We start from the raw sequence: 18,580 nt of genomic DNA, 5'->3' as shown, positions 1-18,580 counted from the left end.
AGTTATGTAAAAGATAATAATAATTTAATTTTCTTAGGCTCAAGTGATTTTTGGAGGTATGTTAATATTCTTAGTTATAATTCATCTAGCAATCATTCTTTTAACTGCAATCTGACCTGAATTAACTTTCCATATTAGCTCAGCAAAAAGGATCTAAGCACGTGTTTTCTCTTGAGAATACTATGCAATAATCATCAAACTTGAAATAAAAGAAAGATGGAAGATAATCTTTTGTTGGCCCAAGCCTTTACTAATCATGGCTAATTGATTGGTGCTAGACAGGGAAAATAAAAATATCGTGTACTTAATATTCTGCTCGTGGGAGACTTGTTATATGAGAATTTATTTACAAACAAAAAATAAAGACATAAAAAAAGATAAAAGGCAATGGGATAATTAAGAATCTAGGGCTGCCACAAACAGTTGTACAAGGTGTGCCTCGACCAAAAGTATTTGACATTGATGTAAGTGAGGCTGAAATCCAGTTAGAGTTTAGCTGTAGAGCCTATGCTTCCACCTGAGAAGATGGGCATTTTTCTACATTTCACAAAGATGCTGAAACCATGGATAAGCATTAGTTAAATCCATTTCATCTGTGACCTGTTGTCACTAATCAAGGCCATTCTAATTGTTGCTACCAAAAACCTGCCTGTCTTCCAAGCAGCTTGTACCCTAATAAGATGTTTGCCCATGTTGTTTTCTAGGAACTTGGAGTCAGCTGGTCTAGTTCCAGCTGAGCTGGTTAAGGCTGGCTATAATTGTCAAGCCTTCAACTGGGCATGCACCAGCATTGGTTGGGTGACCTTTGGAATGAGCAAAGACCTGTAGCTTAGTTAGGCCTGAGCAGAACGAGGATTGTCACATCTCTTTCCAATCACCGTTTCCCACGCCTCAAACCATTGCACTGCTTTATTCCTTGTATCAGATGTATCAGAAGTCCCTTGCTCGGCGATGGTAAAACTGGCTTTTTCCCCTTTTGGTACCTTGCGAATAAACCTTCTCTTTGCTGCAAATAATTTCAGCTTGCTGTGCATTGGGCAAGAAAAAGGTAAGCCTTGGGTGGTAAGGGTGAGATTTTTTTTTTCTTGAGAGTTATGTCTTATTCAGTGGGAGCTTTTAGGGCATCAAGGCAAGGAGGCAGCATCTCTAGCAACCCAAAGAAAATTCTGAGGAGGTGGTTGGGGGTAGGGGGGATGCAGGTTATATAGAAGTTTTGTAGCCAAAGGGCATGTAGTCTGATGTCAAAAGATTACTGTTAATTTCAAGCTAAAGAATTTAGGGCTTTTCTATGTGTGGGAAGATGCAAGAGATTGTTTTTTTGCTTGTTGAGAACAATGAATGCATTAAACCATTTTTAACCCTTCCTCTCAGGTATTCAGATGGGTGTTTTTCTCCTTTTTTTTGCCTCTCTTCCTTTTAAAACATCTCCATGACTTTTAAATCCCTCTGGGTTTTTGAGGTAATCAGCAAACAATGACCCGTGGGACAAACTGGGGCTCATATCTTTTTTGTATGGCCTGCAAGCTAAAAATGGTTTTTATATATTTTTTTTTTGGTTTTTATATTTTTAAATGAGAAAAAAAATGTCTTATGATAAATGGCAGTTACATGAAATTCATATTTCAGTGTACATAGGCAAAGTTTTCTTATAATGCAATCATGCCCACTCATTTACGTATTGACTACGGCCGGGGTTCCCAGCCTCCAGGATCTAATGCCTGATGATCCGAGGTGGAGCTGATATAATAATAATAAAAACTGCACAAGACATGTAATGTGCTTAAATCATCCCAAAACCACCACCGTGCCCCCATCCGTGGAAAAACTGTCTTCCATGAAATCAGTCCCTGGTGCCGAACAAGGCTGAGGACTACTGGTCTATGGATCCTAACTGGGGGTTCTAACAGGACACTAAAAGGTACTAAGAGAGTTTGAGTTGGTACGCTGAAAACTGTATGGCCTGCTAAGCTGAAAATATTTTAGTTTCTGGACCTTTACATGAAAAGTTTGCTGACGCACGAGCTAGCAGGTTGGCATTAATTCAACGTGTGATCTTGTTTCATTGTGTCTGTATTTCCACCAAGACCTTAATGCAGAAATACATCTGAACTTATCAGGTGAGTAGTCAGAACTCTTGACAATATGGATCCCAACATTCATTCACTTCTGAATTCAGTCGTAAGCACGATCTTCATAGACCCCAAACTCAATCCCTCTTAACATACTAAGCTTCCTGACCATGTCCTGTCATACCTCAGAGGATCTGCTGGTGCTTAGGGTTCAGGCCAGGGCTCAAGTCCCTTCTTTGGAACCTGAAAATTTATGACGTCAGACAACTGCTTATGTATTTAGATTCATGTTGTTGGGTTGTCTTTTTTTTTTTAATTTTTAAACAAGAGTCACTAACTTTCACAGAGGGTTGTTGTAAATAAACAAATTGCAGAATATGAATTGCCTGGAAAATTATCTGATACCTAGTTTCTTTTACTATAATTTGTTTTTTCTTGGGAAATTCAATTTGATTTTTTTCCATTTATTTTTATTAGTTGGAGGCTAATTACTTAACACTATTGTAGTGGTTTTTGCCATACATTGACATGAATCAGCCATGAATTTACATGTATTCCCCATCCTGATCCCCCCTCCCACCTCCCTCCCCACCCCATTCCTCTGGGATGCATTTGATTTTTGAGGCAATTCAGGTGCCACCTCCACTGGGTAACCACCTTAGATCCTCTCAGGCAGAGCCAGGCACTTTTCCAACAATGCTGGTTGCTGCCCTGTGGTGCAACTGTCCTCCCAAAAGGGTATTTGGAACATAATAGAAATACTTAGAAGGTTGTTACAAAGGGTAATGATCTCAGGTATGAAAGTGTCTTAATCAAAGTGTAAGCTCTCAGTAAATGTTCGCTGTTGATACTGTAGTCTTTATTTGTAGCCCAGTTCTTCACCTAGTACCTGGCATGTGCTAAGAAGTTAGAAATACATGTGATAAATGAATGAATTGAGTGGACTAGAGCAGAGTTCTCAAATTTTGGATTACATCAGAATTACTGAGAGGTCTTTTGAAAACCCAGGTTGCCAGGTTGTCAATCTTAGAGTTTGTTGATTCAGTAGATCTGAGATGTGGGTCAATAATGAGCTTTTCTGACAAGCTCCAATGATGGTGACAACGCTGATCTAGAGGCTGCATTTTGAGAATCATGACATTAGAAAATAGACAGAAGCAGGTTCTTAATACAAACTGTTCCGTCACTTATCTGACCATCCAGTTTTTCCAGTTTGTTTTTCACATTTGACATTTTAGCTCCAAAAAACTTTACACTTCTTTAGCCACATTCTTATGATAGGTGGAAGATAGTCAAGCTTACTTGGTTAAATTAGAAAATATTTTATGAAGTGTGGATTTGAATCCTATTTGTAAATAGTACTTTGCCACTTGAAATATGAGGTAAAAAGAAACCCGATACCATATCATTAGTTTATATTTCAATAAATGAAATGTTTTAATAAAATGAAAAGCTGAATACTTAACAGATTAAAACTATAAGATGAAAAATTATTGCTAAAGGTGATTTTTAAAGGGTCATTAAGTAGAGGTACAATTATATTGGCACCTAATTCACTATCTCAATTGAAACTTACAATTCAATGTTTAACTTCATTATGCTTATTTCTATTTTTAATTTTCTAATTGAAGTATAGTTTATTTGCAATGTTGGGTTAATTTCTTCTCTACAGCAAATTGATTCAGCCAGACGTATACTTATTATTTTTTAATGTTCTTTTATAGTATGGTTTATTACAGGATATTAAATACAGTTCTTCGTGTTATACAGTAGGGCCTTATTGTTTATCCATCCTACATATGATAGTTTGCATCTGCAGGAGAGATAAGAAAGCCTTCCTCAGCGATCAATGAAAAGAAATAGAGTAAAACAATAGAATGGGAAAGACTAGAGATCTCTTCAAGAAAATTAGAGATACCAAGGGAACATTTCATGCAAAGATGGGCTCGATAAAGGACAGAAATGGTATGGACCTAACAGAAGCAGAAGATATTAAGAAGAGGTGGCAAGAATACACAGAAGAACTGTACAAAAAAGATCTTCACGACCAAGATAATCACTCACCTAGAGCCAGACATCCTGGAATGTGAAGTCAAATGGGCTTTAGGAAGCAACACTGCGAACAAAACTAGTGGAGGTGATGGAATTCCAGTTGAGCTATTTCAAATCCTGAAAGATGATGCTGTGAAAGTGCTGCACTCAATATGCCAGCAACTTTGGAAAACTCAGCAGTGGCCACAAGACTGGAAAAGGTCAGTTTTCATTCCAATCCCAAAGAAAGGCAGTGCCAAAGAATGCTCAAATTACCACACAATCGCCCTTATCTCACACGCTAGTAAATTAATGCTCAAAATTCTCCAAGCCAGGCTTCAGCAATACGTGAACCGTGAACTTCCAGATGTTCAAGTTGGTTTTAGAAAAGGCAGAGGAACCAGAGATCAAATTGCCAATATCCGATGGATCACTGAAAAAGCAAGAGAGTTCCAGTAAAACATCTGTTTCTGCTTTATTGACTATGCCAAAGCCTTTGACTGTGTGGATCACAATAAACTGTGGAAGATTCTTCAAGAGATGGGAATACCAGACCACCTAACCTGCCTCTTGAGAAACCTGTATGCAGGTCAGGAAGCAACAGTTAGAACTGGACATGGAACAACAGACTGGTTCCAGATAGGAAAAGGAGTACGTCAAGGCTGTAATTGTCACCCTGCTTATTTAACTTATATGCAGAGTAGATCATGAGAAACGCTGGGCTGGAGGAAGCACAAGCTGGAATCAGGATTGCCGGGAGAAATATCAATAACCTCAGATATGCAGATGACACCACCCTTATGGCAGAAAGTGAAGAAGAACTAAAGAGTCTCTTGATGAAGGTGAAAGCAGAGAGTGAAAAAGTTGGCTTAAAGCTCAACATTCAGAAAACTAAGATCATGGCAACTGGTCCCATCACTTCATGGCAAATAGATGGGGAAACTTTGGAAACAGTGGCTGACTTTATTTTTTTGGGCTCCAAAATCACTGCAGATGGTGACTGCAGCCATGAAATTAAAAGATGCTTACTCCTTAGAAGGAAAGTTATGACCAACCTAGACAGCATATTGAAAAGGAGAGACATTACTTTGCCAACAAAGGTCCATCTAGTCAAGGCTATGATTTTTCCAGTGGTCATGTATGGATGTGAGAGTTGGACTATAAGAAAGCTGAGCACAAAAGAATTGATGCTTTTGAACTGTGGTGTTGGAGAAGACTCTTGAGAGTCCCTTGGACTGCAAGGAGATCCAACCAGTCCATCCTAAAGGACTGATGATGAAGCTGAAACTCCAATACTTTGGCCACCTGATGAGAAGAGCTGACTCATTTGAAAAGACCCTGATGCTGGGAAAGATTGAGGGCGGGAGGAGAAGGGGACGACAGAGGATGAGATGGTTGGATGGCATCACTGACTCAATGAACATGGGTTTGGGTGGACTCCAGGAGTTGGTGATGGACAGGGAGGCCTGGCGTGCTGCAGTTCATGGGGTCGCAGAGAATCGGACACGACTGAGTGACTGAACTGAACCCCAATCTCACACTCCATCCCTCCCCCACTCCCCAACCCAGATAACCACAAGTCTGTTCTCTATGTCAGTGAGCCTGTTTCTGTTCCATAGATAGGTTCATTTCTGTCATGTTTTAGATTACACATATAAGCAATATCATATGGTGTTTGGCTTTCTGTGTCTGATGTACTTCACTTAGCATGATAATCTCCAGTTGAAACCATGTTGCTGCAAATGGCACTATTTCATTCTTTTTTATGGGTGAGTAGTATTCCATTGTATATATGTACCACTTCTTTATTCATTTGTCTGTCAATGGACATTTAGGTTGTTTAGTTTGTTAGTTATTTTATGTATAGTTTGTATCTGCTAATCCCCAACTCCTGATTTATCCCTCTCCTGCATCTTTACCCTTTAGGAACCACAAGTTTGTTTTTATCTCTGAGTTTCTTTCTGTTTTGCAAATAAGTTCATCTGTATCATTTTTCAGTATATCACAGATAAGCATGATAAGATATCACATGATGTCTGTCTTTCTCTGTCTGGCTTACTTCACTTACTAGAGTAATCTCCAGTTTCACTTATGTTGCTGCAAATGGCATTATTTTGTTCTTTTTTTATGGCTGAGTGTGCTTATTTCTTTATATCATACTCTCAAAAGATTTTTTTACTATGGAAAATGTTTATCAACAGTATTTTGAAATGGTTTATTTCATATGTTTTTATTGGTGACTGACTTATTTACAGATATATATACCAATACAATTTTTATAGACAGAAATACTTAGGGCCATAAATTGACTATAGAGTATATTTCACACACTGGACATTGACACTTCATTATCGTAGGGTAATTCACATCTCAAATTGACTATGACTTTACTTGCTAAGTGATATAGGTGAGAAAACAGTTTTCCCTCTGCCCTTCTAGGTTCTTAGCTAAGACCTCTCTGAGATAAAAAGATGGATTAATAGGAGAAAGACAAACAGAAATTTAATAACATATATACCATATATATTATTAATATATAACATATATATTATGTCATGTAACATATATAACAACACACACACACACACACACACACACACAGGAGATACTCAAGAAAACTTAGTACCATGAAATGGTCCAAGCCATCACCTTAAATACCACCTCCAGTTAAAGGCAAAAGATGTTGGGGTGGAGGAGGATTCAACTATGGGAGGTAATCAAGGAAAACCACATTAAACAAGATTACAATTGTTACACAGATTTAAGTCTTTGCCTTCTCCATTTATAAGAATTTCTAGAGATGGTCACCCTCTCTTCCTTAAAAATGGAGATTTGTCTCATAAATCTGTAAATGTCTCTTACAAAAGGGTAACTTCTACTTTGTTTTCAGAGCTTCTCATAGGTCTGTGCATTCTAAATCACTTCAGTTGTATCTGACTCTGTGACCCTATGGACTGTAGCCCACCAGGTTCCTCTATTCATGGGATTCTCTAGGCAAGAATACTGGAATTGGTTGCCATGCCCTTTTCTAGGGGATCTTCCTGATGTGGGGATTGAACCCGTGTCTTTAGGTCTTCTGCATTGGCAGGTAGGTTCCTTACCACCAGTGCCATCTGGGTAGCCTAGTCTGGTGTTTCTTAAATAACTAGCTCAAAATAATCTTAATGCCAAGAGACGTATTTTGCCATGAGAAATTAAATTCCCCTCCAGTGAATATGTTGGTTATGGCAGAAAGTAAAGTAATGTTTTTCCATTTTTCCTTCTAAACTCTGCACGTTAGAAGTCAAAGTGAATGCAAATTCATGTCTTGGACTGATTCCACCAGAGTTCGAGGAGGCACCTAAAGCCATATCTCTTTTAATGAAGGAAGTGAATAAATCCAGCACATCAGAGCTAACATGTGCAGTGATGTGAACAGTTCACTGCAAACAATTGAGTGACACCTCCATCGCTTGAGCATGGTCAGATAAGAAAAGTATTACATGTTGTGAATGTTGAGTCCTTCATGCTATTCTGGACTAGTCCATGATTATTTTTGGCAAAAGAATATTTAGAATCAAAGGATTAAAATGGTGATCGCCTTTCTAATTCTAAACTATGCATATGTGTGAATTTCTAACCTCATCTGACCTTTACAAGGCTATTCCCATTACCCTGAGAGCCAGTCATTGGGGCAGTTAATTATGTGGTCTACCTGAGCAGTCTTAGGGCATACACTCTGAGGAAAAAAAACGTTGTATGTCATTCCGTTCAGGAATTTTTGTTCTGCACCCAAATCGGTAGTAGCATGCAAATACTAGTAGGATTAAAGGCAAAGGAACAGATGGGTACTTGCATATCTCTAGTTTATCAGAAAGTAATGATCCAGTATGTCTCTTGGAGAGACACTTTCACAGATTGTCTAAATGCATGGATACTACGGTCAAAAAGCTCTGCACTTTGCTGTATACCTAAAACTAACACAACATTATATCTTTTTAAAAAATTTTAATGAGAAAAAAAAAACTGTCCTTGATTCTCAACTCTGTTAGTCATACTATTTTGTGCAAGTTTCTTAGACTTTCTGAAGTTTTGTACTCTAGTCTGCTTGAAAGTGAAAGTGAAGTCGCTCAGTCATGTCTGACTTCTTGCGACCCTGTGGACTGTAGCCCACCAGGCTCCTCCGTCCATGGGATTCTCCAGGCAAGAGTACTGGAGTGGGTTGCCATTTCCTTCTCCAGGGGATCTTCCCAATCCAGGGATTGAACCCAGGTCTCCCGCATTGCAAGCAGACGCTTTAACCTCTGAGCCACCAGGGAAGATCCTGGACACAATAACATAGACTGAGGTATTTGTGGGGGGGAGGGGGTCTAGAGCTAGTGTGTAATTTGCACAATATGGCAACAAATATGGTAATACTCACTGATTTACATGCAGATAATAATGTCATAATTAATTTTAAAGTCATCACTTAATAATTTCATCATTAATTTTTAACATTATTTGGGAATAAATTATTGACTCTAACATACAGCTTATCTAAATGGACAAAAAAACTATCAAATGACAGTACATATTTTTTCTAAATTACATATGGGTATGATGAAAAGCAATAAGGGTGGGCATTATTTAGAAAAGCCGGACTGTAGTCAGAAAAAGTCAGCCATGTAGGAGAGGAAGAATGTTCAAGGCAAAAGAAACAATGTGAAGAAAGGGCCTGACTGGAAATAACATAAAAGGGTTCATTACTATCAATACTATTAGGATAAATTGAATAGGTCTCACCACACATGTCTCTACTGAATTATTTAGACATGTATTTTCAGGGGAGGCAGGGGGAAGTACACAAAATAATTTTTATTTGATTTTAGAATAAGTTAAATTTAGAATAAGGAGTCTAAAGTTTTTATACATACTAACCATTGATTTAACACTGTTAAACCTATAATTCTGATATTGTTAAAACAGTAAATATGACTATTCAGGACTATTGTGACAGATGTCAAGACCAGGACAGTAGGTAAGTAATTTAGACCAAATTTGAATACAGTAAAGACAGCTGGAGATATATTGTGACAAAAGAGAAATTTGCTCTATCCACCTAGATTCCTTTGGCTGCTCTAAGAAATGGTTTGAGACAGATGAAAATTTTGTACATGAGGGAAGCCTATATACATAAGAGGGCTTCTAAGGTGGTGCTAATGGTAAAGAACCTGCCTGCCAATGCAGGAGACATAGGAGACTCAGGTTCTATCCCTGAGCCAGGAAAGAAGCCCTGGGTCATATAGTAATTTGATGTTTAGTTTTCTGTAGTAGCTGTAGCAGCTTCCATTCCCAGCAAGAGTGTAGGAGGCATTCCTACATCCTCTCCAGCATTTGTTATTTGTGGAGTATTTAGTGATGGCCATGCTGACCAGTGTGAGGTGTTACCATATTGTAGTTATGATTTGCATTTCTCTAATACTTAGCAATCATGATTTTCCTTTCATGTGCCTATTGGCCCTTTGTATTTCTTCTGTGTGAAAATGACTATTTAGGTCCTTATGGTGTTTCTTCATTGGGTTATTTGTGTTTTGCTGTGGAGGTATACGAGCTGTTTGTGCATCTTGGAAATCAATTCTTGTTGGTGGCATCTTTTCCAAATAGACTGTCTTTTTTAAATAACTGTTTTCCTTTGTGGTTTAAAAGTGTGTTCATTTGATTCTGTCTCATTTATGTATTTTGTTTTTATTTCTGTTGCCTGGAGTGATTGATCTAAGTTAATACTATTCCATTAGTGTCAGAACATGACTGGCCTATGATCTCTTCATGGAGTTTTATGGTGTCATGGCTTACAATTCAGTCTTGAATTGACTTTCGTGCATGGTAAGTGAGTGTGTTCTAACTTAGTGCAGGTGCATTCGTTCATCCAAGTTTGCCAACACCACTGGCTGAAGAGACTCATTTCCTCATTGAATAGTCTTGACTATTTTGTGGAAGATCCTTTGAGTTTAGGCATGCAGGTTTATTTCTGGGCTCTCTATTCTGTGCCATTGATCCTTAAGCATATTTTTGTGTTACTGTCAGGCTGTTTGGATTACTTTACCATCATAGTAGTTTCCAAAGTCTGGGGGGGTACTGCCTCCTGCTTTGTTATTTTTCTTCAGGATTGCTTTGGGGATTCTGGGTCTTTGATGGCTATCTATAAATTTTAAATTTATTTGTTGATATTTCAGATTATTTGTTGTCATTCTGTGTAAGATGTTATGGGTGACTTGATCAGGGTCACTGGAAAACTAGATTGCTTTGGGGACTGTCCTTCTGAACAGTATTAACTCTTCCAAAGCAAGAGCATGGGAGATTGTTTCATTTTTTGAATCATCTACAGTTTGATTTAATCATATTTTAGTTTCTCAGCTTATAGGTGTCTAACCTTCATGGTCAAGTTTGTGCCTCAATATTTCAATTTGGGGCATGTTATTTTCAAAGATATGATTTTTAAATATTTCCTACCTGGTATTTCATGGATACTGGAAAGAAATCCCCATGATTTTAGTATGTTAATATACTATCCTGAAAGCTTGCTGAATTCCTCGATCAGTTGCAGTTATTTACGTGTCAAGTCTTAAAAGTTTTGTCAATATAAATAATGTCATTTGCATATAATGACAATTTTACCTCTTCCCTTCCAATCTAGAACAGCATTTGAATGTACAAAAAATACCAGCCATCTCTAACACATGTGTACACATAGACACACATTAGCATACAGACATGCAAATATAGACCTTATTGCTTCTGTTTAACACTTTGTTTTGAACTATTGCTTGTGGGGCAAATGTGCTTCCCTAGCAGTTTGTATCTCCTGAAACTCCTCTTTCCTGCATTTCTCTCAATTGATCAATTCGTGGATTAAATTTCAGAGTTGGAAATGGTCTAGGGTTCATCTCCTGGAGAGCTTACATGCCTCCAAAGCTAAAGAGCAGAGCTTCTAGGATGGATGGGAAACAATATGTGCAAATCAAAGGGCCTCTGGGTGTGCATTTCCAGTTTGGGAAAGATTGGAACAATGCCAGTGAAGTGCAATCCCAGGTTGATCCACCCATCCAACTAGGTTTTCATCAGTTGGGTTCCATATATTAGGGACATTTCCAACTGGGAGGCCAATGAAAAGATGGTTGTGTTTGTCTCAAGCAATATTTTATGTTTCCTTAACATGTCCCATGAGTCTTGCCTGAAGGTTGGGATTACATGCCCTGTGTCTTAGGATACCAAGGAGGGGACCCATTCTTCAGTGAGATCCAATGACCATCCCCATAATGCAGCCAGGGAAGAACAGGCAACTGTTCTACACCAAGCGTATTCGGATGGTCCACTTCTCCTTCACACCTCTTACATTCATGCCATCACCTCCTACATTCATAAGGATTGCCTCCATTAGGGCTTCAGGAACAGTTTTTAGTATCACACTAAAGGGAAGAAGTGTTCCCAGGGAGACATATCTATTGCTCAGAAACACTTAGGTTATTTCATCAATCGCTTTCACAGTCTCTGTAAACCTTACATTTCTATATTCTTTCAATCTAATTGTAGCCTGATTCAGAGCTTCACCAGTGGGTTTCAGTTGTTATGTTAGTTGCTCATGGCCCCATTGACTGTAACCCACCAGGCTCCTCTGTCCATGAGATTTCCCAGGCAAGAATACTGGAGTGGGCTGCCATTTCCTTCTCCAGGGGATCTTCCTGACCCAGGGATAGAATCCAGGTCTCCTGCATTGCTGGAAGATTCTTTACTGTCTGAGCCACTAGGGAAGCCCAGGGTTTTGGTACTAGAGTTCATGAAATTCCCATAAGAAAGGGTCCAGATAATGTCCTTTTTATCCACTGATCAATAAGCTCAGTTTGGATAGAGGCTAGGAATTCCTGGAGAGTAATCAAGCCAAGGGACCTGGGCTCTATGTGACTTTCTACATTATTTTTTTGCCCTCAGTGGTTGCTGGTCAGATTTCTCATTGTCATGACTGTGTTTTGCTGTTCAACTGTCCTCCACCTGGGATGCACGGATGGCACCAGTTAAGGTTCTCTGACTATTGGGGGACCAACTGGAGGATGCCTGGCATGCTGAGCTTTTTCCAGTGCTCTTGGAAACCAGTGTTTTTATGCCATCACTGTGGATTTCCGTTCATGTCCATTTGAGAATCATAATTTTTTCCCCCTTTATGCATGAATCTCAGAAATTAACCTCCCTGCAGAAATGGTGGAGGATTCTTTCTGTATTTCTGAAATGCTGGACAATTGCTCTTCATGTGTCCTGACTGCTGAGAATATCTAGAAATATCTGATGGCCAGTAGGAAGCAGTGTGACTAAACTTTGATTAGGTTTTTTTGTGTGTGTTTTTTTCTCCTGTCATTTTTCTTTAAACTTGAAGTAGATTTGATTTGCCATCTTCTGTTAATTGCAGTTGTAAAGCAAAATTATCCAGTGGTATGAATATATATATAGATGTGTCTACACACACACACACACACACACACACACACACACGCAATGTCTGAAAGTGAAAGTCACTCAGTTGTGTCCTACTCTTTGCAACTCCATGGACGATACAGTCCATGGAATTCTCCAGGCCAGAATACTGGAGTGGGTAGCTGCTCCCTTCTCCAGGGAATCTTCCCAACCCAGGGATCAAACCCAGGTGTCCTGCATTGCAGGCAGATTCTTTACCAGCTGGGCCACCAGGAAAGCCTACACGCAATGTCTATATACATATATATTCAGTGTTAACTGTTCCTTTCCATCATGGTTTATCCTAGGGTATTATGTATCAGTCTCTGCTATATACCGGAACCTTGGTGTTAATCCATTCCACATATCAGAGCTGACATCTGCTAGTCCAAACCTCACACTCCATCAAGCCCCCCCAGACCTTTTCCCCTGGATACTGCAGGTCTGTTGACTCTCTCCCTGGGTCCGTTTCCATTTAGTAGGTAGATCCATGTGTCATATTTTAGATTACACATGAAAGAGATACCCTGATGGGTTTGTGTTTGTACATAGGAACCTAGGTAGGCTAATCTCTAGTTGCTTCCAAGTTGCTACAAAGGGTATGATTTTGTTCTTTTTTTATGACTGAGTAGTATTGCAGTGTAAGTATGTACCACAGTTTCTTTATCTGTTCAGCTGTAAATAAACATTGAGGTTGTTTTCCCATAGAGGGCGTTGCGAATTAGGCTGTGAGGAACAAAGACATGCTGTTATCTTTCAGGATTAGCGTTTTGTCTGGCTATATGTCCAGGCGTGGGATTGTTGGGTCAAATGACAATTACACGTTCTGTTTTCTGTTTTCCATAGTGCCTGTAGATGTTTCCATCCCCAGCAAGAGTGGGGGAGGCATTGAAACTTCCTCATGAGCATTTGTTATTTGTGGAATATTTAATGATGGTTGTGCAGACCAGTGTGCAGTATTACCACACTGTAGTTTTGATTTGCATTTCTCTCATACTTAGTGATCTTGAGATTCCTTTCATGTGCCTATTGGCCCTTTTGTATTTCTTCTGTGGAGAAATGCCTTTTAGGTCCTCAGGGCATTTCTCCATTGGGTTGTTTGTATTTTGCTGTGGAGGTGTATGAGCTGTTTGTGCATCTTGGAAATGAAATCAATTCTTGTCCATTGTATCTATTCCTAATAGATTGATCCTAAAGCCTTTGACTGTGTGGATCACAATAAACTGCGGAAAATTCTGAAAGAGATGGGAATACTAGACCACCGGACCTGCCTCTTGAGAAACCTACATGCAGGTCAGGAAGCAACAGTTAGAACTAGACATGGAACAACAGACTGATTCCAAATAGGAAAAGGAGTATGTCAAGGCTGTGTATTGTCACCCTGCTTATTTAACTTATATGCAGAGTACATCATGAGAAACGCTGGGCTGGAGGAAGCACAAGCTGGAATCAAGATTGCTGGGAGAAATATCAATAACCTCAGATATGCAGATGACACCATCCTTATGGCAGAAAGTGAAGAAGAACTAAAGAGCCTCTTGATGAAAGTGAAAGAGGAGAGTGAAAATGTTGGCTTAAAACTCAACATTCAGAAAACTAAGATCATGGCATCTGGTCCCATCACTTCATGGCAAATAGATGGGGAAACAGTGGAAACAGCGGCTGACTTTATTTTTCTGGGCTCCAAAATCACTGCAGATAGTGATTGCAGCCATGAAATTAAAAGACGCTTACTCCTTGGAAGGAAAGTTTTGACCAACCTAGATAGCATATTAATAAGCAGACACATTACTTTGCCAACAAAGGTCCGTCTAGTCAAGGCTGTGGTTTTTCCAGTGGTCATGTATGGATGTGAGAGTTGGACTATAAAGAAAGCTGAGCACAAAAGAACTGATGCTTTTGAACTGTGGTGTTGGAGAAGACTCTTGAGAGTCCCTTGGACTGCAAGGAGATCCAACCAGTCCATCCTAGGGGAGATCAGTCCTGGGTGTTCATTGGAAGGACTGATGGTGAAGCTGAAACTCCAATACTTTGGCCACCTCATGTGAAGAGTTGACTCTTTGGAAAAGACCCTGATTCTGGGAGGGATTGGGGGCAGGAGGAGAAGGGGACGACAGAGGATGAGATGGTTGGATGGCATCACCGACTCAATGGACATGAGATTGAGTAAACTCTGGGAGTTGGTGATGGACAGGGAGGCTTGGCATGCTGCGATTCATGGGGTTGCAAAGAGTCAGACACGACTGAGCAACTGAACTGAACTGAACTGAATCCATTCCATCCGCTCATTGTCTTTTTCTCTTTTTAACTGTTTTCCTTTGTGGTTGAAAGTGTGTTAGTTTCTGTCTCACTTATGTATTTTTTTAAAATTTCTGTTGCCTGGGTTGACTGACCTAAAGTAGATATTGTTCCTTTTTATGTCAGTTTGATTGGCATAGTTGATCTTTTCATGGAGTTTTATGGTGTCATGGCTTATGATTTAGTCTTGAAGCCATCTTGAACTGACTTCCATGATATGCTAAGTGGGTGTGTTCTAACTTGGCAGAGTCCCATGGGGCTGTTGAAGTTTGCCTACACAACTGGCTGAAGAGACTGTCATTTGCCCAGTGTGTATTCTTGACTTTTTTGTGGAAGATCCTTTGAGTTTAGGTGTGCAGGTTCATTTCTGAGCTCTCTCTCCTGTGCCCTTTACTTGTACGTCTCTTTTTGTGCTAGTATCAGGGCATTGGCATTACTGTACTGTCGTAGTAGTTTCCAAAGTCTGGGAGGGTTTTCCCTCCTGCTTTGTTCTTTTACTTCAGGATGGCTTTGGGAATTCTGGGTCTTCAATGGCCCTCCATAAGCTGTAAGATTTTTTGTTGATATTTCATATTATTTGTATTTGTTCTGTGTAAAATATTATGGGTAACTTGAGAGGGGTCGCATGAAAACTGTAGGTTGCTTTCAGGAGAGTGCCTCCTAAAAATCTTAATTATTCCAAATCCATGAGCATGCAAGATCATTTCATTTCTTTGAATCATCTAGTTTCCTTTAATTTTAGTTTAGTTTCTCAACTTATAGGTGTCTATCCTTCCTGGTCAAGTTTGTGGTTAAATATTTCAATTTGGGCATGCTATTTTCAAAGGTATGAGTTTTTTTCAATATCTCTTACCTGGTATTTCATGGTTAGTGGAGAGGAATCCCCTTGACTTTATTATGTTAATGCACTAAATTTCTTCAACCTGGGATGCATGGATGGCACCAGTTTCGGTTCTTTGAACGTTGGGGCACCAACTGAAGGATGCCTTGGCACACCTAGCTTTTACCAGTTCTCTAGGAAATCTGTGTTTTTGTGCCATCACTGTTGATTTTGTTCATCTCCATTTGGTAATAGCCTTTTATGTTTTATTCATAAATCTCAGAAAGTAACCTCCCTGTACAAACGTTGGTGGATCCTTTCTGAATGTCTGAAGTGGTGTACAATTGTTCTTCCAGTGTCCTGATTGTTGAGAATATCTACAAATGTCTGATGGCCAATAGGAAGCAGTGTGACTAAATTTTGGTTAGGTTTTGTGTGTGTGTTTTTCCCCCTTTCATTTTTTTTTTAATACTTGAGGTAGAGTTGATTTACTATCTTCTATTAATTTCAGTTGTAAAGCAAAGTGATTCAGTGGTGTAGATGTATATATATGTATATAGATATGTCTATATATATCAGTGCATGCATACATATTCTATGTTAAATGTTGTTTTCCATCATGGTAACTAGGATACTTTGTATCAGTCTTTGTGCTATATACTAGAACCTTGGTGCTAATCCATTCCACATATCACAGCTGACATTTGCTAGCCAATACCTTACACTCCAACCATCCCCCAGGACCCTTTCCCTTGGCAACCACACATCTGTTTTCCATCTCCCTTAGTCTGTTTCCATTTTGTAGATAGATCTGTGTATCATCTTTTAGATTTCACATGAAAGAGATATCCTGAGGGAGGGGTTTATGTTTGTACATACAAGTCTAAGTAGGCTAATCTCTAGTTGCTTCGAACTTGCTACAAAGGTTATGATTTTGTTGTTTTATGACTGAGAAGCATTCTGTTTTAAGTATGTAGCACAGCTTCTTCATCTGTTCATGTGTCAATAAACATCGATGTTGTTTCCACTTCTAGGGCATTGTGAATTGTGCTGTGATGAACATAGGTACGCATGTACCATTCTCAATTAGAGTTTTGTCTAGATATATGCCCAGGAGTTGGATTGTTGGGTCATATGGCTATTATTTTATGTTCACTTTTCTGTTTTCCTTAGTGGCCGTAGAAGCTTCTGTTTCCAGCAAGAGTGTAGGAGGCATTTCTACATCCTCTTGAGCATTTGTATTTGTAGAGTTATTTAACGATGTCCATGCTGACCAGTATGAAGTTTTACCACATAATAGTTTTGATTTACACATCTCTAATTTTTAGCGATCTTGAGTTTCTTTTCTTGTGCCTGTTAGCCCTTTGTATTTCTTCTGTGGAGAAATGCATATTTAGGACCTCAGCCTATTTTTCAATTGGTTTGTTTGCATTTTGCTGTCTGTGGCAGTGTACCAGCTTTCTGTGTGTTAAGTCCTAGTTGCAGGAGGGTTCAGAGGAGTCTGTGTAATGTTCAGGCAAGGTGAACTCTGTGTCAATACAATGATCTTGTCAGTAATACTTATGTTAGTCTTATCAGATGGGAAGTATTTGACTAGTCTTCCATTAAAAAAAGTCTGGATCTGTAAATCAAATAAAGGAGCCCACAACAATGCCAGTAATAATGTTTTATTGTTATAAATGCACTGACATCTTACTTCCTTTACATGCTTATACAAGGGTTACAGAAGATGAGTCATGAAAATGGTGCTATTTTCCAGCATTAGGAAGCAATCCCTAAATAAAATCAGAAAGAAACCTTTTTCCAGCTGTCTCATTCAAACAGAATCCTGTATTATGAGCATCTATGAAATGAATCAAAGAGAAAGAGAACCATGGAATTCTAAACTCTCGTGCCTCCTTGGTGCTAAATTTTGGGTTTTAATTGGATTGAACATATATGGGTCTCAGCATTAAGAAAAATTGTAGTGAGACTCAGCAGGAATAATGGGAGAAAATTAGGACCATAATTACCCAGAAAGAAGCCTGTTGCTAATATCAGGGAAATTTGGTTTACTGTGAATATTTCTAATGAGATCTTGTTTTGTAAGGTCTTAAGAACTCAATGGGAAGGAATCTGCCCTTATTATATATAATGCTCTAGTAAGTAGTTAAAGTTCCCAAAATCAGAGAGCAAGTTCCTAAAGAGCAGACAACATGCCTTGTTATTTGATTTCTTTGCAGTTAGGGTATTGCTGTCTTTCATTAAGCAGTATGCATACAACATTATTACCAACACAAATTTCAGGATTTGAGACATGGATACCAACATGAAGTATAAAAATCTTTGTCTTAAAGGAGTTCATGAATGAGTTGGAGAGCAAATATCCACCATACAGTGTGATGAAGTATTCTGTTAATAGTAAAGTAAATTATTGGAAATTAAGCAGGGTCAATAGAGAGATCACCCAAACTGACAGGAGTGATTTAGAAAATAAATATGTTTGTAGCAGTTGCTACTAAGGGGTGGAGATGTATTCTTAAAAGGAGATTAGAATGTGCCCAAAGACTGCATATCACCTGATGAATTTGGGACACAAAGTGTCTGGACGTGGATGAACCATATACTTCATATGGGATGGAGGGCAGAAAATGATGAACAAATAGGCCATGGATGAAAGTTTTGATTGTGAGAAACTGAAAGATTTTAAGGAGGGTGGTACTGAAAGGAAGACTACTTAACAGATAGCTGCAGTAATCCATGTGAATAAGTATGCTGAGAGCCTAAAGCAGGACATTGACTGGAAAAAAATCAGAGAGGAAAAGACATCAGAAAATATTTTGGAATAAAATTCATCATGGTGGAGATCATTTGGTTGGGGATTGAAGTAGGGGACTATTTATGTAATGGAGGCTAGATT

General features: G+C 38.9%; 1 protein-coding gene across 1 annotated transcript in view; it reads left to right on the top strand.

The window, feature by feature from the left end:
* Positions 1-951: 951 nt before the first annotated feature.
* Positions 952-18,580, top strand: part of LOC122690527 (choline-phosphate cytidylyltransferase A-like) — a 150,145-nt gene continuing 132,516 nt past the window's right edge. Inside the window, 2 exon segments of the mRNA XM_043897462.1 lie at positions 952-1,048; positions 9,048-9,099. Of these exon segments, the coding sequence (XP_043753397.1) occupies positions 952-1,048; positions 9,048-9,099 (149 nt within the window).

Source organism: Cervus elaphus, chromosome X (genome assembly GCF_910594005.1).
Source record: "Cervus elaphus chromosome X, mCerEla1.1, whole genome shotgun sequence".
NCBI classification, from domain to species: Eukaryota; Metazoa; Chordata; class Mammalia; order Artiodactyla; family Cervidae; genus Cervus; species Cervus elaphus.
Note: the sequence above shows the minus strand (reverse complement) of the source record. Positions and strands in the feature narration are given on the sequence as shown.